Raw genomic sequence first — 23,958 nt, 5'->3', positions numbered from 1 at the left:
AGTTGTTAGTTGCTCAACGATTGTATTTGCTCAAGAAATTGACTGCAATTTTTTTCAGTTGACTGAAGGCAATCAAAATGGAACTCTTGGACCCTTATAAAAGCTATTGGAGAGTTTAGGGTTGACATGCATGCACGAAAATAGTTGATACTTTTCGGTGGACCGAGAGCTTGCATCTCTCCAAGGGTTTGTGGTTCAGGTTGAAGGCTTCATTCAACTAGTCCTTGGTTATTTTTTTTCTCCTTAGCTATTCATTTCATTTGCATTTGAGAGAAAAATTACTTCACAACATCCCGAAGCTTCGAATTGGGATTCTAAAAGGCTTGCTAGAATTCATCTAGGGCTTGGAGTAGGAGCAAAATTTTCAAACCGCGTAAAAACAATTGCAATTTAATTGTTCATTATGCTTATTATTTCTGCTGCAAGTAATACTTGTCATGATCAAGTACTCATGCAAGTACTAACAAGCTTGAATTGTTTTTGTATTTGTAGAGTTCTTATTTTTTTAGGGTTTGATTATTCACCCCCTCACTCCTAGCCAATGCACACCACCATTACATTAATCCTGCACCTTGTTTTCTAAAACAATCTTGTGGTGTTCAACCCTTCACAAAGCAGGTGGTGTTCTATGTTGTGGAGAAGATCAATCTTCTCCCAAATTGAGACGGAGGGTAGGAGATTTCCAAATCCAATGAAACTTTCAAGTCTCAAAGCAGACAATAGGTCTTCTGAATCAGGAAGAGGGAGAGTAGTTTATTCCTTTCCAAATAGAGAGCGTGAGAGATCTTTTTTTTTTTTCCAAATTGAGAGAGAGAAATTGAGATATATTTCTTCCTAAATTGAGAGCTGGTGATAGAAATCAATTTCTTTCAAATATTGAGAGAGAGCTACAAATCAATTTGTTTCCAATATTGTCCGAGGAGAGAATTTAAATTATACCTACTTTTATGTTAAAAAACTAACTGTGGGAGTTTAGCTAAATGACCGAGCACCTTGGTATATCTTATTTGCAAATGTCTATTGAGTTAATTATGAGAGTTTAGCTAAAGTAATCTTTAAACTTGAATTTAAAAGACTAATTTAGGAATTAGAGGATTCAAGCAAGTAGTAAATAAAATTAAGTTTGAGCTTGTAAAATGTATAAAATGTAGTTTTATCAATCAAAAAAGAAACTGTAGTGATGAACTAAATTCATTCGTGAGTTATTAATATCTTAGATTTATTATTTAGTAGTAAGGAGATATTGACGGTAGGATAAATGCTGAATGGTCAAAATGGGAAAGGTTTTTTTGTTGAGATGTTGAAGAGCTGCATACTAAGAATTGAGCTTTATGAATTGAAGTGTTGGACAATTAAGAGATACCATACACAAAATTTTATGCAGTAGATATTAAAATGTTAAGATGAATGAATAAAGTAACTATAAAGGTAAAATATGTTAATATAAACTTTTAGGTGCAGCTCCAACAATTGATAAAATGTTAGAAATTATATGGGCATGTTATTAAATGGCCGATGTAGCCTAAGTTAAGCAAACTGAGTTGATTTGAGTTAGCAATGTGTAAGAAGACAACCCAACAATTTCCACATAACATAATTAATAGTAATTTAATACACCTTGACAATATGAATGATTTAGCCATTTATATAGGTCAGTGACATGATAAGATGTGTGCACTATGTTGCACATCCCCACAGGTGCTGGGAGTCTGGGAAATTTTTTTCGTTGGATGCTACATCATTTTTTTTCATATCCTAATGATGGGCTCTTTGATGCATTGTTGTTTCTTCCAATACCTTCTAATTTCTTCTACTATCATATTCAGATCTGGAAGTCACTACTAAAAGAATGCTGCAGATGTACTGTAAAAATCTTACACTATCAAAGGACTTGGATCCTCAAGAAAACATGCATGGAGAAGAGTTGTTGTCAATGATCAGCAATATCCTTGTCGTCGTACGTATGCATTGGATTTCCCTATTTTATGCTGCTTAGTTTTGTGCTTGAAATGCTTATTTATAAAAAGTTGAACGGAAAATCAACCATAAATACTCAATTAACTAAGATTGAAAACAGAAGACTTGTTGTCAATCACCAGCAATATCCTTGTCTTCATACTTATTGATTGTTATGCCCATTTTTAGTGCTAAGTTCTATGAACATGAAAGGTTTATTTAGAAAAAAACAGTTGAACGAAAGAAGACCACATGTAACTTAAATTTACTAAGCTTGAAAACGTGCATGAAGAAGACTTATTTTCAATGTTAAGCAATATCCTATTAATGTACTGGGATTTACCTCTTTGTTTAGTGCTTTGATCTAAGGATTGGAAATGTTTATCATGAAAAATTAGAATAGAATACCAGCCACAAATACATCAATGGCTGAACTTGCAGTTAAGATCAGCACATTTCCTGGAAGTATTGATTTCTTCTATTCAATCACATTTCCTAGTGTATTGGTTTCTTCTATTCAATTACATAAAATTTCATATATTTGGCGGCATTTGAAACAGTTTTTTGACTGTGATTTTTTGGTACAAATATACCCTTGAAACATTAAATGTATATGTGATGAATGCCAGGAACCTAGGCTTGCACTATTGTGGCTTATCTTTTGTTTGTATCTTGTTAGTCTCCACTCTCAGAAATTTTTTGTGAATTTTTCTAGTTGAAAAGGAATAGCTAAAATTACCAAAGGTTTGCTATGTGTTAATAACAAGTTAAAAAGAAAGTTCCCTTCTGCAAAAAGGTGGATCCGCCACCTTAGCGGCCCCACACGGTCGGTCTCACGACCATCTGTGAGGAGGTAAATCGAGAAAGTGCAGTTGGTTACGACGCAGGAGGGTATTGCCTGGTTTCGCCAGGATTCGAACCCTTGCCCTCTTCTTCAAGTCTGCTGCGTCGTAACCAACTCATCTATGCCCTGGGGGCAAAAAAAAAAAAGTTCCCAATTAAGCTTAAATGGGTTTAGAATTCTATGTTCATCATGCATTGAAGTATTCCTTGATATGGACATATCTTGATTTTCATCCTATTGCAGCTATTTTGGCGCACACGGATATTGGGATATTTATTGGAGGCAATTATGGTTTTGGAATATGGCTTAACCATCAGAAGGTAATAATGATCCTGTAAATATGTTAATCTTAGAAAATTGAAGTGCTAATTATATGCCCTTATTTCAACATTTTATCAAAATTGAGTATTAATGTATATTGTTCTCTGTGAAGAAAAGCTATTTTCTCTAGAATTGGTTGCTCAAAGATTTCTATTTCTTCCTGCTTCTAAGATATTACTATAAAATATAACATGGATGGCATATTGGTATGCTCCACTAAGTTGATTTGGTTAAACAAACTCCATTACGCATGTAACAGTAAACATATGCTAAGCCTATCAATTAATTCTTACAGGTTCCATTTCATATGCTTGTTTCCAACATAAATTTATATAACTAAGTCTGATTGAATATGATAACATGTGTGAATAATATATTCTAGACTATTTGAAGTGGCGTGTCTTGAACATATGTTTTAGTGGGCTAGAAACCAATAAAACAATAAACATTACGTTGAACTACACATTAGATTAAATGATTGAGAAGATTGAGAATTAGATTTGTCTAAAATGTGGTTGTTATCTCATTGCGTTTTTTTATATCTCTAAATCCAAATTTGACTAATTTCCTTCTTAAACTTAAAAGAGTCTAACAAACAACTATGTTTCTAACCATGATTAAATTAAGATTGACAACGTTTGATGTTACATTGATTCCAATAATTTAATGAGATATTATTTTCTATGAGCAGCTAGCTATGTGCAACTCTAATAAGTTTAAATTATATATATATATATATATATATATATATATATATATATATATATATATATATAAGACAACCAATATATTCGATAGTCAGACAAGTTGAATTATTTATAATTGAAGTCTAAGGGGTATAATGAGCTAGAAAATAACTCCAATTGATTAGAAGTGATTCAAAATATTTAAAATTTGCTAGTTAGATAGCAGTAAATTGTTTTGTTAATGGTGTGTAAGATCCATTTAGCCAATCATAAGACAATTTAGGTAACATGATGAGTAATAATCTCAACAAGGTCATTTTTTAGTTGCATATCACAAACTATAAAATGGGAATTCACTTTGATTGAATTTTGTAAAAGTTACTTTTCTACACTACAACTTTGTATTAGTGTGAGTTCACTCCTTAACCATGGTTGTCGATGTCTCTTGATAAACACATCATCACTTCTTCCTTGTGTCTTTGCTATTCTTTACCTTGCTTCCACTCTATCCCTCCCTTTGTTAACAATATTCACTCTCCACCACTATTTCCTTTCCTTTTGGAAGTTGCTTCTTGTGGGAGGGAGAGCACTCACCTAATCTCTCTTTATGTTTCTTCCTCTTTCTTCCTTTGATAGGAAATCTTGAAATTGAAATACGAATCTAGCAATCCTAATGTGTTTTGTTTTCCACCTTTTTTTTTCCTTGGTGAGATATTCCCATCATAGTTTAAAATTTTGACTCGTATTGAGGTTTTGGTATGTGACCAGAACGATACGATTTTGATATCATATCGTGCCGTGTTGATAAGGTTTCGATATATTTTTTAAAAAATATTAGTATATATTAATTAAAAAATATTGTAATAAATATTTGATTGTTATAAATGTTCACTATTGGTTTTATTTTAGATCTTTATTGTTCTCACAACTTTAAATTTTTCTTGAAATTTAATGTATTTTTTGTATTTCAAAAATATTTTAAATTGTCATTCTGGTTTACGAATATAGATAATATAGAATTTTATATTATCTAGTAAAGAGAAGATAGTATAATGGTTTTGACTTATCAATAAAATACATACTGGATTTATATATATAGTAATTATTAGATAAATATGTTTACGATGTATAATTTAAAAATGAATTATATATTGATTTTATATAAGTTTTCAATTATCAAACAACTTAATATTGTTAGACAAAAATAAATAAATATGTATTTTTTTAAAGAACATTGATATATAAATAACTCGAATTAAAATTGATACATCATAATATGTTACTCTACTAATACCAAAAGGAGTGACTTAAATCAGATGGAAGTATTGGTTTATATAATATTTTGATTAGATCAACTCCATAGTTCTTCGATATCCAAATTAAATAATTATCTCATGATATGCAATGTTGATATTGATTTTTTATATGTTCATCAGCATGTTTCGATTTACCATTGGAAGTTGGACATGAAGTGACACCATTGGAATCAGAATTAGTATAGGTAGATGATAAGGATAAACATATATTCTCAAGTTTTGATATGATGGATCACCATATGATACATTAGAACTATAATAAGAAGGTTAAGAGTATGATGAACTTCGATCAGAATCAATCTCAGTTACACTCTTTTGTATATCTTGATAATTATGAGTTTCCTTTTGTTTATCACCCTTATATATGCTTTGATACTAACTCTTAATAGTTCTTGCTCCATGATTATTATCTTGGGTTGCATATGTGTAACCTTTCGTACATGTCTAAGGCTCTGGTGTTGTCGTCGAGGAAACATAAGTTTTACAACCACCAGATGCATCGCCACTGTCATCACTTTCATGAGTACTTGCACTGCTATCGACATCACTATCATCATTTCGAACTTTTAGTTGGACTAGTGTCAGAAGGTGATGATGTTTCATCACTGTCACCATGTCTTGCTCATCAATTACATCGAGTGAATTTTCACTAAATCTTAATTTACCCCGTTCTTTAAAAGTAAGAATTTTGCCTTTTCTTTTCTTTTCAATAAAAATTGCAAGGGCTTTATTTTTGTCTTTATTTACGGATTTTGATTGGGTTTGGGATGTTTAGGAATGCCTGGCCTGAAATTTAGAAAATCGAAATGCTTAGTCATAAGCTTCATCATCACCTTTCTCACTGATATCTTTGTACTTTTTCAATCTATTAAGAAATTGAGATAGTCGTCGTGGATCTATTTCATTAACTGATTCTTAACCTCAATAGTGCTCCACCAATCCATCATTGGATCATTTTCAGTTTGGACAAATCTAATATCAAATGGATCTATATCACTAGACTCTTGTTCTTGCTTTTCGTCTGTTATTGCTCTTAATTAAAGATGCATATTTAATGAATGTAAACTATTTTCTCCAAGCGATGATAAGAAAAATGATTTCATACTATTCTATGAATGAGAGAGAAGGTTGATTAATTTCTTTCACAACCATTTAAATACGTTGTATGTGAGAGAATTTGTATTGCAATTTTCAAATTTGAGGTTGATCCTTTATATTATAATTACCACTCAACTGATTGTATGTGTTTGTTAATTTTCTCTTTTGCTTCATGAATTAGGTGGTAAATGTTATTCATTTGTGGCGTTTTGTCCATATCGACTTTACGTAGAACGACGTATAAGAGTTATACTGCTATAAAAATATCTGCAATATATTCTTAAAATTTAACATGTATAATAATTTTTTGCACCTCCCTACCTTCAGTCATGCTAGAGTACCAAGAGACTTCCCAATTCTCGGAAGTGAACATGATCTTCAATTCAATTTTTTTCTCAGAAAGCGAGTCACAAATCTGGTTGCTCTTGGTCGTAGAATCTCTTCATCAATAAATTTGTTCATTAATTCGTGAACCCAATGAGGATAATAGAGGAATTTTGTTAACGATTGATCTTTTTTCATTACCTTCTTCACTATGTCGAGTTTATCAATATCTATCATCATCAAATCGATATAGTTTGCTGCGCATGATGTCTAAAATCTTGTTTAATTCTTTTGCTCCGATAACTCTTCAGCCCTTTTGAAGTTGATACTATTATCTGTAATCATCTGCACTATATGTTATATACCTATCTTTTAAACTACATTATTTTCTTTCTCTTTCAGTCTGAATTTAAATATATATTTATCTTATTTTTTTCTCTTTCTTCTTTATCTTCTTTCTCTTTCCATATTTAATTTTTCATTGAGATCATATATCATAATATCGATATAATATTAAAATAATATCATTCTACTCTAATATTGAAATTTCGATACGACTCGAGATTATGAATCTTAAATTTATTTTCTTTAAATTTTGCATTACCATATATGATGAATAGCTTAAATTAATATACCCTTTCATGTTGGCCAACATGAGCAAAATATCTCGATCTTTGTCATAACACATTCATTGAAGAAGGTGACAATGCACATAGAATCCTTTGAGATGTGAAATATGCAAAAACTATGATTATGCAAAGCTCCTATGACTCCTCTTCCTTTAGGCCTTTATGACTCTGCTTAGGGTTTAAGGACATTCAAGAGGAGTCATAGGGAGGGGTGTAGAGCTTGGTGGCAACGAGAGAAGTCATGGCGAAGAGGGTTTGATATATATTTAAAATTTCCAACAACACTAAAAATATATTTAAAATATTTAGGTAGAAGTCTACAACAACATTCAAATTTTTTTCCATTAGGTGAGGTCGGCTATATGAATCCTTCTATGTTGTTAGACTCTATTCCCTATTGTATCATGATTTATATTTAAATAAAATTTATCATGTTTTATTATTACTAACCAAACCACCAAACCATTTTTAGTCTTCCTTGTTTGATATGCACATTTATTGTAGTTTTACATTGCTTAACTGGAGCATTTATTAGTTGTCTAAGTATTTGTTCGTACCATTTTAAACGTATCTTTCGGAGTTTTTCCTTAATTGATGCAATTCTGATTTTCTTTCTAATATTTTCATTTCTTATTTTGTTGTATGTCTGTACATCTACTTTTATATCCTTGTCTTTGCAACTTTTATTTTCTTCTCATGTGCTCGAGTCATAGTCTAATATTCAGCTCCATATAACATAGCAAGTCTAATCGTCGTTTTGTAAAATTTTTCTTTAAGTCTTAGTGGTACTTTATGATAAAGAATACCTGATGTTCTTCATTTTATTCATCTCGCTTGTATTTTATATAAGACAACTATCTCAATCTCTCATTATTTTTGTAAAAATAATCCTAAATACTTGAAACTTTTATTTACAGACAATTCATCATCTCTTATCATTACAATTGTCTCGTTACATCCAACATTATTAAATTTAAATTTCATATATCCTATCTTTACTAGTCATAAACTTTTCACTTCTAGCATTTCTCGTCAAGATTCGAGTTTAGCATTTGCTACTTCATGTGTCTCATCTATCAAATCAATATCATATGTAAACAACATGCACCGCAGTATTGTATCATGGATGTGCCTAGTGAGTTCATCCATTATTCGTATAAAAAGATAATGATTTAGATTTGATCCTTGATGTAATCCTATCTTTATAGGAAACGTTTCGGTTAATCCATCTGAAGTCTTCACTTTTGTTATTACATCTTCATACATATCCTTAATTAGTTCAATATATGCTATGCTAACACCTCTCATTTTTAGAATTTTTCATATAATTTTCCTTGGGTCTTTGTGATATCATATGTAAATCTTGCTTTTATTTTTGATATTTTTCAATTAGTTGCCTGTGGAGATATATTTATTGACCTTCTAGACATAAATCCAAATTAATCATCGGTCATCGTGGTTTTCTTCCTTAGCCTTTTTTCTATTATTCTTTCTCAAAATTTTATGATATGACTCATTAGTTTAATACCCTTATAGTTTGCACAATTTTATACATCTCCTTTATTCTTTATATAAGAAAATAGAGCACTTATTCTCCATTGATCAGACATCTTTTTTGTTTTTAATATCAGGTTGAATAATTTTGGCTTTCCTTAGGCAGTTCATATCTCTATCGGAATATTATATGATCTAACTTTTTTTCCATTTTGCATCTCATTTAAAACTTGTTCTGCATCTTAAGTTTGAATTCTACGATAAAAATTTAAATTTCTATACTTATTTGATCTACTTAAATTATAAATTGACCATCTAATAAAAAAGTTGATGAAAATAATTCTTCCATCATTTTTTTATTTTCTCATCATTTATTAGTACTTTTTTGTATTCATCTACAATACATCTTTTTTGGATAAGATTTCTTGTCTTCCTCTTTCTCTTTAGCTAGTTTATAAATGTCTCTTGCTTCTTATTTTGTATTTAATTTTCGATATAAGCATTCAAAAGTTTTATTTTTAGCTTTATTCATTGCTTTCTTAGCTTCTTTCTTGACTACTATATATTATTTTAAGATTTTCTTGTCTTACATGATATAATACTTATAGGCTCGTTGTTTTTCCTTTACTTTCTTTTGTATTTTCTCATTTCACCACCAACATTGTTGGTGATACATGCCCTTTTGACTGACTGAGTATTCTTGATTATTATTTTCAACTTTGATACCATCTTACTCTATGTCATATTCGAGTCATCGTATATTTCTCCTAATACTTGTACTTCTACCCTCTCCTTAAGTATGTTTTTCTTTCCATCCGTTAATTTCCACCACTTAATTTTAGGAGTCATGCATATTTTCCTTCTATTTATAACTATACTTGAGGTATATATCCAATACTATTAACCTATGTTGGATAGTTAAGTTTTTTTCAGAGATGACCTTGTTATCTTTACAAATCTTTCTATTATCTTTACTAACTATAAGAAAGTTAATTTATGATTTATTATTCCCATATTTGAGCATAACCAAGTATTCTCTTTTTTTAAAAAACATATTAGCTAGTATAATGTTATATGTTATCGTAAAATTCAATATAGTTTATCTTCTTCGTTTCTTGTTCTAAACTCATAACCTCATTATTCTAAACTCATAACCTCATGCACCCTATCACATTCTTTATTTTTTACTCCTATGTGTCCATTTATATCTCCTATTAAAATTATTTAGGTTGGCAGAATATTTTGTAATGTCATTTAGGCCGTTCCAAAATTTAGATTTAGTATGTTCATCTAATCCTACTTGGGGTGCATATATGTTAATTGCATCAATAATTTCTTTCGCTACCATTATCTTGAGAGCTATCGTATCTCCTTTTTAATTACTTCATCTTTTAGTGAATTATTGACAATAATATCTATTTCATTTCTTATTTTACTCTTTCCTATATATCATAATTTAAAATCTGAATTCTCTTTCTCCTATTTATTTTATCTTTACATAAAAGGGCAGCCCCAGTGCACGAAGCTCCTGCCATCTCCTATTTATTTTATCTCTTGTACATATATAAAATATAAATTCTTTTCATAATCTTTATATTTATTGTCTCCATTGTTTTACCAATGAGCGTTCCTAAATTCCATGTTCTCAAGCTTAGACAATTACTTTTCTTATAATATTTGTTCTTATCCAACTTATGATGTGAGAACTTTTTCATATTTAACACTTTACCTAAATTCTCATGGAGATGTAATATTCCTTGCCAAGATGTTACAGTCAGACTTACAATGCATTCCTTTTGGGGAACATCTTAATATTAATACAATAGTTTGATAGATTCATTCATTGAAATTTGTCTGAAAGTCCACACTGGCGGACAACCTAACATGCAATCCTCGCTCTCTTTTATTCATTTGGGACCGACATTGGTGGATTAGAAGTTTGCAATTTATCAAAATTTTCACTTCATAGTTCATAGATACAATATTATCTAATTTTAATTTTAAATAGTTTGGTGAATTCATACATAATATTTGTGTTTGTTTGACACTGGATGATAATCTAATGCAATCCTCCTCCTTTGTCCGGGCATGACCGTCTTTATTTAAGCCTACTGATAAAACAATAGAAAATTTATTTAATTATAGATTAGAATATAGTAGGAAGTTGGGGGAGTTGAGTGTAATGATGTAGGAGGATTTATATAGTCAATTCTATAAAAACTTTGATCCTTGAAATATATATGAAATGGAATGGACTTAAAACTTTTATGTATCAAAATAATAATTTTAAGTTATGAACCACCTTTATCCAAAATGACATCTCCCCTCTTCGTTTTAACTAGTGTCACTTGCAAAAGGGGAAAGCTAAAACCACCAAAGGTTCTGAATACCTTCACTTAGCTTCTTGAAGGATATAATCACTGCAGATATAATTTTACAGTAGAAATCGCTATAGACATTAAAGGTTTTAAGGATGCGTTAGATATTAAGATTTGAGAGAGACATTTGGAATGAGTATTAAAATAAAAGAAACTTTATATAATTTACTAATTTGTACTTAATATTTCTATATATTAAAATAAAAGAAACTTTATATTTCTATATATTTTCAAATATAATTTACAAATTTGTTCTTGATCGAATTTTAATTCCGTTTGTGGGCTTTGGGTTTTGATTTTCTCAAAAATTTAATTGCATCTTTTACATTTCAATAATGGTTCCAAAAATATACTGTAGATATTTTGGTTGTGGAGAGTCAACTTGGAGCTAAAATATAAGACGAGAGATGAATGAAATAAGTTATAGTATCTAAATTTAATATAAGGTAGAATCTTATTGGATATTGCAATGATCAGCATGCCATCATTTTCATGACCATGTAGCAATAAATACCACAATCTAGTCAATCAAAAGTAATTCTAAATTTGAGTTGGAAATTATTTATTTTTAAAAAATTTAAATTATTTAACTAGTATATCTATATTGTATAATTGTAAGAAAAATCTCAAAATTTTAATCTAATGGACATAAATCATCAAAATATCCCTAAATTTTGTAAAGCTTTTATCAATTACACCTCTCACTGTATATCTTAATATTTTTTGTGAAGATTAAGAAAAATGATGTAGAAAAGTTAGATAGATATTAATCTTTGCATCTTGTCAAATGGTAGCAATGACTAGATGTTTTGGCAAAAATGTTTAGAAGGTGAACTATATATTTTTTATAAGAAATGAGTTGACATTATAATTTGACATGAATCATGAAAAGGAAAAAAAATATTTTAATTTTTTTATCTTTTAGATGAAAAATATTAGAGAAAATGATTTTAATCAAATTTAACGATTCTCAATCTCAAAAAATAATGTTGTTTTAACACAAGCCTTAATTTAGATGAATATAAATATAATATAGGTGTAAGTGGGTGAGGTACATGGTTGAGTTAGTTATTGCGGGCAGACTTGCTGCAGTGGACAAGGGCCGAATCTCGGTAAAATCGAGACAATGCCCTCCCTCGTAGTGGCTAACTGTAGCTTCCCGATTTACCTCGTCACACATGATCGTGGGGTCGGTTGTGTGGGGCCACTAGGGTGATGGATTTCACCTTTTGCTGTAGCAAAGTGAGTGAGGTAATACTTCCTATAAAGGGAAAAAGTAACTAAACAGAAAGGAAAATTGAAAATTTTGTACTTTGTTTATTAAAACTAAAAGATAATTTGAGGAATATAATTTAAATGATGATAATAACTTCATAAGCAAAATTGATTTTTTATTTGGCCATTGATGTTTAGATTTTTTTGGATACATAAAAATATATTAAATCCAAAGAAAAAGCGGTAGATTAGGCAAAATCTAATCACCATAATTAACTGTCCTACATCTCTGGGTACTTAAGTCTAACAAAGCGTTAGATCAAAGTATAATCCCAATGACCTTTATACATGACCTGCATACATGTAGAGATTGGTAGTGATTCATGCCTGACAACATCAGGTCAGAAAACACCCCCAATGTCCGATACATATGAATTTGCACATTCCTATTAATTGACTCACTATCCAACTGCCCCTCACCAAAGAAACTACGATTTGTAGCCTTCCATACAAAATAAATCAAAGAAGATATAGTTAGATGTCTTGCTTTAGTCAATACCTGCCCACCATTGAAAAGTCATCCAAACACTGGAAATATCCTCCTGTATGTGGACATTTCCTATCACATATGCAATCAATCTCTAACCCTCCTCCATAAAGCTGCAACCAGGGGGCATCCAAAGAATAAGTACTTTTGCATCTCCATTACCTATTTACAGAAAGTGCATTGCCTATCCTCCAAATAATCCTGTCTGTCTTTGGTGGGGAGACACCTTTGTGCTAACATCCAGAAAGTAACTGCATGACTTGACTATATATAAGGCTTCCACATCATCTATACCCAAGGCTTCTTAGGGTTGGGATGCCTAAAGAAGTCATATGCCTTGGCCACCGCTCCATCTTGTGCAAACCAATCTACCATCCATTGTGTAGCATCCACCAAAGACCTAAAAGCTGACAATATAAGATCCCGGATATAAAGAAATCACTTGATCAGTGGAGAATCTGAGTGCACCGCCTCCATGTCCATATATCAGCATACCTCAAGTAGGTATGATGTACCCACTTGATCCAAAGAGCATCCTCCTTCACTGTATCCCCCATAGGACCTTAGTCAATAAGACAAGATTCCAAGCTTTTAAATCCCTAATTCCTATTCCACCTTCATCTTTGGGCCTGCACATATCAGTCTAGGCCATCGGGGGTGCTTGGTCATTCACATAAATGGCCTGTAGATGCTATAGATACGATCCATGATCCCCTAAGGCAAAGGCAGTATAGATAACCAAAAACATTCCACTCCCTGAAGCACCGAGGTGATGAGTTGTGTCTCACTCGCCGTTAATCTTTTGAGCTAAAGAATCAATAATGGTGCTATAATCCGAAATCCTCAGTTGCTTCGCTACTAGAGGTATCCTAAGGTATCGGAAAGGCATAGTACGAAGCCCGTAATATAAAGAAGTCTTCTTTGTGTTGTGTAATCCACACCAAGATAGATATTTGACTTTAGGTGGTTAACCTGAAGCCCAATCGTCTCCCTGAACTCCTGTAAACAATTAGATAATATACTTACATAATCCACATCACCCTGGCTGAATAATAATAGATCATCAGTATATGCCAAATGTGTCAATCTGAGATAACCACATCTGGGATGGAAACAATAGCGCGATCTAACTGTGCTCTACTGCATCTGTCACTCAAGAATCTCCACACAAATGCTAAACAAGTATGGGGAGAGAGGGTTTCCTTGTCGAAGTCCTCGTCCACCTCTGAACATCCCAAAAGAACCTCCATTGATGGTCAAAGAGAAGGTGTGGTAGTCACACATTCCATTATCCATGTTATAAACTTGTTTGGGAACCAAGATCAATGAGTGCCTCATGTAGAAAGTCCCAATGGACAGAAAGAGCTCTTGCGCTTGATGAATGTTATCTATGATGAGGTGTCTTTGCACAAATGTTGCCTGTGATGGATGTAGAATACCCCCTATTACTTCTGATAACCTTATAGCCAATAATTGATAATGACTTTGTAGAACACCGTACAACAAGATATCGGCCGATAGTTTGTCACCTTACTAGCATGAGCTGATATAGGTACGAGTGCAATCAGAGTATGACTCCACCATCTTAGTAATTTGCCACTTGTGAAAAATTCCATAACTGCTGTAGTAAAGTCTGTAGTAAAGTCCGAACCCACTATGTCCCAAGCCTTTGTAAAGAATTTTGACCCATAACCATCAGAACCTGACGCCCTCCCCAATGCTGAATAACACCTCTTTAATCTCCTCTGCTGTAGGTAGTCGTATCAAAGAAGCACATTGATCCTCATAAATGAAGTGACCGAAACCCATACAAGAATGAGGGAAAGGGACCTAGCACTCCATAGCCATTCCAAGCTGGTGTTGAATATGATCAATGAAGATATGCACAATCTCATCAAAGGACTTTGTAAGGCTTCCATCTATTTTCTCTACAGCCATAATCTCATTACACCTATTATTTCTCTTTACCAACGCATGAAAGAAAGAGGTGTCATGGTCCACTTGTTTGAAGTAGCCAATTTTTGCATGTTGCATGCAAAAAAAGTGTTCTGCAGAAGATAGGCGGGCTGCAGGGTGTTGTATCTCTTTATAATTTCCAATCATCTGCCCATGCATCAACCCAGCAGTTTGTGCTTCCTCCAGATGTGCATGAGCAGCTGCTGCCCTGGCCACAATATGCTGATAATGTTCCAGGTTCAGCTTCTTCAAATCCTCCAGAAGTTTAAGAGTCCGGTCAAGACAGTACTGCCTTGTATGGCTTGTTACTTGAGATTTATATTCCATCCATTTTGTCTCTGCCAGCTGTGTAGGAGTCATGTTGAGCCCACGTATTAAAGAACTTGAATGGCTTTTGAATACGAATCCCTCCATCCAAGATAGACTCCAAACAAGCTGAGTGATTAGATAGACATTCAGGGGCAGTGAACTCTGCATAACTCTGTAATTCTGCTTTCAACCAGTGTTTGTTGACCAGAGCTCGATCAAGCTTGCTGCAAATGGTGTCATTCGTCCATGTATACCGGCATCCCTTGTATGTTAGGTCTTCTAGTTCCGCATGTGATACAAAGTTCTGAAAGCCCGAGCTGTGTAACCAGTAGTCCACCATCCATGTCTTCCGTTGATAGAAATGAGTTAAAATCACCCAACACAATCCATGGCAGCCCTATAGCAGTAGCAATCTGCTGTAGTCGTTTTCATACCAATTTCTGACCTCCCATAGTAATCCACCCATATACAAATGTGGCTATAAAGAGTTTCCATGACACTTTTCAAATTATCTGACAATGAACAAATTGTTCATGCCATTCTAGTATCTCCGGATTGGCCTTTTGGTCATTCCAAATTAATAAAATCCGACTTCAAGTGACCTGGTTGTCCTGTTGGCATGCAAGTGTCGAAACCTACAAGTCTTTAACTTCTGGTAAGCAACAGGCAATAGCTTCGTCTGTAAAACTCCTAGAACACATAACTGCTTATTTTGGAAGAGGGAGCCCACCCCCATCTATTTTGAGGCCTTTGTTAAGGCCTCTAATATTCTGAGCCTATCTTCATGGGGACTGAGACAGCTTATGCTGTCCAGACATGTGTGATTACTGTCCTACTTCTTTCAGCCCAACAATTGATTCCACCAGACCAAGAACATCTGCCTTCGTGGAGGAATCTTTCATTTGTTGCTGTGTCTCATCCTCTCTTGCTTCAACCACACCTGGGTCACAACTGTGATTGTTTTTGGGAGCTTCGCCTCCTTGCTTGAACCTCCCACTTCTCCCTATCCCCATGTGTGTTATGTTCATCTCCTGGCAGCTCATTTTTATCCTCCGTATCCCCCAATAAAGTTTGCTCCATGACTGCTCTGTGAGTTACATGAATAAGTGGTTCCTCTCAACATGGTTTGATACAAATACTGTATCAATGTGATACAATACGACTACCATATTGATTACGAATTGTACACATTTGCAATTTTAATTACAACATGATTTTTATAGTGTTAACTCTGCATCAGTTTTTTCATAAAACTATGTTAATTTAATCTAAACCAAACTGAACCAAACAAACCTGATAATTTTAGTTTTGATTGTAACCTTATTTGGTTTATAACTTTCTTTGGTTTTTAGCCTTATTCAATTTTGTTCTATTGCAAGAACTAAGATAAAAGATTTTGATTTATCTTATACAGATTGCTTCATTTTCTCCCACTCTCATTTTTTATTCATTGTTATTTTTTCTCCTTGTATTTTTTAAAATTAAAATATGAACTAATTAATCCACATGCACACACTAGAGAGGGTACCTCCCTTGGTCCTATGCTCGGTTAATCAATTGATGGCGGGGATAGGGGGCTGCTGGGGGGTTTGCCCAGTAGTGGGGTTGGCTGGAGTAGCTCATGGTATGAGGACGTAGTCATGGTATAAAAAGGCCCATGAGTTATATGACAATAGTATTAAAATAAAAATAAAAATCTAAATTTTTATCAGATAGTTTCATACTTTGCTATGGATTAAGGTCTTTAAAAGCAGTCAAATTAAACAATGTATAATCATTTTTGTCAATTTAATAAATTCCTCTGTCTGTTCCATTCTCTATATGAGTTCATTTATTTATCTGTGAAAGAGTTATCCCTCATTTCATGTCAATTCTGTTCATTTTGTTTGAATTTGGTACTGCATTAAATTGGTATCAAAGTAACTTTGTGCTGCATCAAAAGGTGATGGTTTTATCCTGTATGGCATGTCAATTGGTTAGAAAGCTTATTTATCTGACAGCCCTGCCAGAACTACTTTGATGTTGGGGTTAGTCAATTTATGCTAAGGTTAGTGTACCATAGAGAAGTTTTCCTGGATATTCTTTTTGTAAGGTTTTTGGGGCACTGAATCATATCCAATTCTGGTTATGTTAGTGCCTCTTGTGGTAGGAGATCTATATAATTCACCTAAGTTTGTTGAAAAACTTGAAATTTAGTCATGTGGAGCAAGAAGTGTGTTGTTGCTCATCTCGTGCTGAAGCAGATTAAAAACAATATGGCTCAATAAAATTGTGTGATAATTTACCTGTATATTCTTCTAAATGAGTTTGAGTACAGTAATTAAATCCTATGATCATTCATTGAGATAACTGAATTTGCCATCTAGATTCCTAGCAACCCATTCTTGCATATTGAAATTAATTGCCATTTGTTAAATATGTTGTGGCTAAGAAAATCTCTCTTTATATTATCTGCAATGATCAACTTGCTTATTTATTCACGAAATTTCTTTGTGTATTCTATTTCCATACTGCAACTTTCTGAATGATTGTTAGATTATCAATGTCTCTTTGACCAATTGCTTAGGTGTTTTATTAGTAAACAATATTAGGTGCAGGTCAATACGTCTTGTGACAATCAATAACTATACTTCCAAATTTGGTTCAATTCTGGCGAAACATTTTGTTCTAGTGAACCAAATTTCTAGTAGTTCCGCTGAATACCATGTATCACCCATATTAGGTGGTACAAGCCTTCATTTTGAGTCCATGGAGCAAGATGAGCTTCGATTACAAATAAGAGGGGCAAGCGAGTTACTAAGTATTCTTCATTTATTTTTCTCCCTCTCTCTTCTTATCATAGATATTCTGCCTTTTGTTCAAGGTTTGAAATCTCGTGCCGTATCGGACGATACGCACGAAATTTTTCGTTCCGACGAGGCACTGGCACAGCGCTGGCACACGAAATCCGGCCAGGAACGCCGCCGGAGGCGTCGCCCGGGCTCGGCGACGTCTCCGGAGGCGTCGCGAGGCCTCGGCGACGCTGCCGGAGGCCCTGCCCGGGGCCGGCGACGCCGCCGGAGGCGCCGCCCGGGGCTGGCGACGCCGCCGGAGGAGCCTCTCGGGGCCGGCGATGCCGCTGGGCCCGGTGACGCTCCGCGATCGCGCGATTTTTTTTTTTTGGTTTAAAAATTTAGGTTTAATTAGGATTTTAATAATTAACTCCTAGCTATAGTTCAAAATTATAATTTAGGATAGTTTAAATAGGCTTTATTAAAACCTATAAAATTATCAAAAAAATTTATTTTTTATTTTTAAATATTTAGATTAAATTTTTTATTTTAATTAATATATTTTATATTTTAAAAATACCGAAACTATACCGGCATGGTACGATACGGTACCGAAACTGTATCGTTCCGGTCCAGGACCGAAACTCCGGCACGGCTCGATAATTTAAACCTTGCTTTTGTTAGATCTCAATCTCATGCTTGTTGCACAATTACAATGGTTTGTAATCGTCATCCAAGATGCCTGGTCACTGCATCCTCCATTCATTCTTTGAAGCTATGTTATCGCTCTCTCTCACTGCTTAATTCACATAGATGGAAGGATAACTATATATTATATATAATTACAACATAATTTGGTATATATATGTTTTTACATGTGTTGACTATATGATATATGTATGCAACTGCACATAAAAGTATTATATTTAGTAATATACTGCTGAATTTGTTTCTACACAATTCTAAGTTACTAACTCAAGTAAATATGAGATTGATGTATTTCTCTATTTTTGGTAAATGAGCAATGTGAGTATATCATAGAACTGAGATCCATTTGCGATTAGATTGGTACAGTCCAGTTTGTATTGTGTGTCAATAAGGGTTGGTGCCAATACTGTCTCATTCTAGCTAGAAATCAAATGACTAAGATGCTAAAATTTTAACCATGAAATAATCTCTGGAATAGATCAAAACTTCTAAACAAAAAATTACTGCTACCTAATGTTTCCTTTTTTACTTATTGTATCACAATTTCTGTGTTGTTACCACCATTTTGTTATGTTGCTTGTGGAACTTGTTGAGACTTGGCTTGTAGGTCTGTCTTTCACAAGTGACTAAAGAGATTCTGTAAGTCAAAAATCTTGTCCTACATAGTCCAACTTATATTTGGGTACATCACAAAATATTATTTTTGACATGTATATCTAATGGTATTGTGATGCTGCTTGTTTTTATAGTTTGGCGAAACATTGAATCCCATTTCGTTATTGGATGTTTCCTTTCAACTTTTCACTGTTGATAATTGCATATTATTAGACAAATTCTGTAAGTCAAAAATCTTGTCCTACATAGTCCATACTTATATTTGGGTACCTCACAAAATACTATTTTTGACATATATTTCCAATGGTATTGTGATGCTGCTTGTTTTTATAGTTTAGCGAAACATTGAATACCATTTCGTTATTGGATGTTTCCTTTCAACTTTTCACTGCTGATTGTTGCATATTATTAGACGAAGTTTTTATATCTTTTTTTAGAGAAGTCAAGAACCAGAATTATTTAAGAAATTCAATGTTTTAATTAGTGGGGAGTGATGATACATGAATCTCTGGAATGGTGCAAGATAACCATCCCATTGCCAAAAAAAAGTGTACTACTACGTTGCCAATATCCATATCTTGGGTTTGGTTGTGCTGTCTTATGCTTATCTATTCTATTCCCCATGATATGTTTATCAAACCTTGCTTGACATATTTGTGGCTAGAATGTATTCTTTGGTTGATTTGAAGACTTGTACATTTAATTGGATTCACTGTTCAAAACCTTTTTCTTATTATATTCTTGAAGAATCTTGTTCACATGCTTCTTTTTTTTTTTCTTCTGATTTTATCATGTTAAACAGATATGTCTGGCAGTACAAGATTCAACTGGTGCATTTATATTCTCTTTTGGGAGCTCTGCCCCTGGCTTATGAATGGTAAAATTTGTTCTTGGTTTTGTATGAATACATTTGTTAAAATCTTTTTGATCATAAGAACCCATTTGTTCTATATTCTCTCGGCTTTGTGTTTGCTGAGTGTTAGTCTCCTGAAAGGTACTGTATGCTGGAAGTCAAGAATATACTGGTTGAAACAATTTCACACCATATCTTGCCCCAAATGCTGAATTCGCCACTTTGGTCAGAAACTGGTGATCTCTTGAGCGATTACTTGAAATTTATGGATGATCATTTAAGAGAATCTGCTGATTTAACTTGTGTTGCATACAGATATCGTAACTACTCAAAAGTAAGCTAGTTTTCATCTTGCTCCTGTTGATTCCTTATTATCCTGATTGATGCTATATATGAAACAGAAAAGTTGCTCTTTGTTTATTTTGTACATCATGTGATCTGTCCTTCATTCTGTAATGTAGGAAAAGGATAATTTGCATTTAAATTATCTTTCTTGGTTTGTACATGATGTTGTAAATCATGAAATGTGATTTTCTTAAATGCTAATAAGAGTAGCAAAGCTAATTGGTTGGGCCCTGCCCAAGCTCAATTTCCAGTATGTAGACGTTGTCTGACTGACACATAAACTTAACGAGAAAACTACTAAACTAGTATCAGAGAAAAGCATATAAAAAATTACTCGTGGTGGGTTTCTTCATTGACTCTTTAAAATCTAGGAAAAAGACAATAAATAATAAGATGTCAAACAAGGCTGCAGTATGTATATGAACATAACTGCATGAGGTCAATCAGACAGAATTGTATCAACAAATAACTAATGCTGCTCACTGTGATGAATTTGGCTACCAAACTATCAGCAGCTATAATAACAACACAACTGTTGCAACTGAGACAACAAGTGAACAACACTAATCAGAAAGGTGAATTGAACAATTCAAACAAATAAAATGAAAAGGATAGACCAGGTGAATTGGTCAAATGAACTAGATGAATCAAACGGATCAAATAGGTCAGACAGATTGTATTCATGAGGCAAAATAAACCCAACAAAATAAATATGCTTGGCAGACTTTTCATGCTGGACGGATCAATGGACATGGATGGACTAAAGGTAGTGAATGAATTGAATAGTTAGACAGGTTGAAAGACCCAAACCTAATTGAACAGGACAGATGGACTGGAAGAGTCTGTTGGTTCTTACAAATGTATTAAGTTGCTCGAGCTTTGTACACTAGACAAATGGGATAGGCTCAGACATGCTTGGTAGGCTGAACATATCGAGTGGATCAAGCCAGGCTGAGTTGATTGGATAAGTTAGATAGGCCTGTTGTAGAATGGGTCATTCCATTTGTCATATCATTTCATTTATCATTCTATTGCATTCTCATTTCCATACTCATTCCAGTCTGTTCAATTCTCTCCTACCAGACATAGGCAAGTATCTATCTAACTTTATTAATAATAACCAGACTGCATGCTTGCATGATCAATAGAACTATATGTATTTTCATCTCTCAAAATCATGAATGATAACCACGTGAATTGTCAATTTCACAATCCATTCCTATAACCATGCAAATGATAAATCATTAAAGGTGGGCTAAAAATTTGTTTCCTTGGACATTCTGATGGGCTATTATGCACTCCCCAGTTAGCATATATAGGTACCCTTGTGAGAAGCAAGGGTAGATAGGTCTTTTCTTTTTATGTTATTAGGGTTAACATGGCTATATAAACCCTATCTATGTATTCTTTTTCATAGAATAGATAATTCAACATGGTATCAGAGCAGATGTCGTTCCAAGTTGATAATAATAAAGACCTGCTACTTCACAGCCAGTCCCAATCGTTTGCTTGGTCTCGAGATCCTGGAAGACACAATGATCAGGAAAAAAGGTTACTGAGCAATGAAGTTGTTTTGTGATGCTACTAACAGAAAGTAAATTAAGAGACATAGAAGGGACATGAAGGGCAGAGGACAGGATAAAATTATCTGTCAATTGTATAAAACCTTTGCCAGCAACAGTGGCTTTAGTTCCATTTGCAATAGTCACTTTATCTTGTCCAGAGGCCAAAGAGTAAGAAATAAAAGAGTTAGCAACATTTGTCATATGATCCGTAGCTCTTGAATCAATGACCCAGGGACTATAAGAGCTCGAACCAGCAACACTCAATCCCAATCCACGGATACCAGTGTGCGCTTGAGATGGAGTGGTAGAGGTAGAAGATGAAGCCTGAAGCTGCGAGAGAAGGTGCTGAAGGTTGACAATGTCAGTAGAGGATAACCCAACAGGAGAAGGCACAGAAGAACCAATAGTCTCCTCCACTAATTTCTTGGCAGCAACATTTCCACGACTAGCAAAAATCTGAATCATGATTAGTCCTCCTGCAGTGTCGACAAAATTTATCACCTTTTCTTTTAGTTCCCCTAAACTTGGACATGTTTGCAGAATCGACAAGAACAGAAGTCTCCCCAACTGAAGTGTTGATAGCAGAAATACTAGAAGTTACTATCCGTCATTAATTTTTTTTTCAGAAGTGTTTTTTTTTTCAGAAGTGTTCTGCGCAGAAGGGAGTCGGCGCAGAACACGAGATCGCAAGAGGATCAAAAGAAATCCTCAATCTTTCTCTTCTCTCCTCGCTTCTCTCTCCCAGCAGCTTCTGCGTGCTTGGCTAAGATTTTCTTGTCTTGCGGATGGCCACAACGGGACGGTGTCGGCAGCGGCAGGAGACCAGAGGACGGGCTCCTCTCCGACGACAGTGAGAGAGGAGGTGGCGCCCGAGAGTTATTGCTCCGGGAGGAAGTGCTCCAGGAGACGGGATGCTTGTGCCGGCGACGGGCTCCTTCACATCTCCGAGAGAGGCAAGGGACGGAGCTTCCTTCTCTCCTGGCTGCGCGTCAAAAACCTAAGGAACTGCGAGCACGGGCGGTAGCTGTTGGCTCGCGGAAAACCTACGGCGCGAAGCTTGCGTTCTTCGCACGAGTGCTGCCGGCTATGCGTGGGAGAAGAGAAACGGTGTCGTGCGGTTGGGGAGAAGAGACAAAGAGCCAGAGTCTATACGGGGAGTTTTCCTAGGATATTCTACTTGCCAAAAAGGCTACAAGTGCTTTGACCCTATTATTAGGACAAGATATGTCTTGAAAGATGTTACTTTTTTTGAGTCCGAGTCTTATTATTCTCTTCAGCCTCATTCTCAGGGGGAGAATATTACCTCTTCTGTGTCTCCTTGTGTACCTCAAGTGGTCCCATCTCCTATTTCACTGGATGCCATGGAAAATACATTACTGGGCTCGCAGTCTTCACAAGAACTTATCACTTACAAGCGACGAAGACACAAGCAAGGACCTACTACTGAACGACTAGCCAAATCAGATGCTTTGGCACAGATTCCTTGGAGCAGTCATTGAATATGAATGAGTTGAACCTTCCTGTTGCTATTAGGAAGGGGGTCAGGTCATGTACTCAACATCCTATCTCCAATCATGTTTCTTACTCTCGTTTGTCTTCTTCATATCATGCCTTTGTTTCACAGTTATCAAACCATGTTATACCTTCTACTTATTATGAAGTTGTAAAGGATTCTAGGTGGCTGGAAGCAATGGATGAAGAGATAGAGGCTCTTAACAGGAATGGTACTTGGGAATTAGTTGATCCGCCAAAGGGAAGAACTTGGTTTGTTTTAAATGAGTGTATGCTATCAAGTATAATTTAGAGGGTGAAGTGGTCAGATATAAAGCTAGACTTGTTGCCAAGGGATTCACTCAAACATATGGGGTGAATTACTTGGAGACTTTTGCTCCAGTTGCAAAGTTAAATTCGGTCAAAGTAATTATTTCTCTTGCTGCTCAATATAATTGGCCTCTATTTCAGCTAGATGTTAAAAATGCTTTTTTGAATGGTGACCTTCATGAAGAAGTTTACATGTTGCCACCTCCT

At 34.3% G+C, this 23,958-nt stretch overlaps 1 protein-coding gene and 1 pseudogene across 3 annotated transcripts in view; one reads left to right on the top strand and one right to left on the bottom strand.

Annotated features, from left to right (window-relative positions):
- Positions 1-23,958, top strand: part of LOC141831724 (N-terminal acetyltransferase B complex auxiliary subunit NAA25) — a 71,022-nt gene that overhangs the window by 24,337 nt on the left and 22,727 nt on the right. For all 3 annotated transcript variants that reach the window (XM_074719131.1, XM_074719130.1, XM_074719133.1), the window contains 4 exons: positions 1,827-1,957; positions 3,044-3,120; positions 19,970-20,044; positions 20,162-20,354. In XM_074719131.1, coding sequence (XP_074575232.1) covers positions 1,827-1,957; positions 3,044-3,120; positions 19,970-20,044; positions 20,162-20,354 — 476 coding nt within the window. The remainder of the gene's footprint in view (positions 1-1,826; positions 1,958-3,043; positions 3,121-19,969; positions 20,045-20,161; positions 20,355-23,958) is intronic.
- Positions 5,095-13,365, bottom strand: LOC141831687 (uncharacterized; annotated as a pseudogene).

The sequence above is a fragment of the Curcuma longa genome, chromosome 7, assembly GCF_044706935.1.
Source record: "Curcuma longa cultivar G26 ecotype Majalengka, Jawa Barat chromosome 7, ITB_CL_G26_1.1, whole genome shotgun sequence".
Taxonomy (NCBI): domain Eukaryota; kingdom Viridiplantae; phylum Streptophyta; class Magnoliopsida; order Zingiberales; family Zingiberaceae; genus Curcuma; species Curcuma longa.
This window is presented reverse-complemented; position numbering and strand designations above follow the sequence as displayed.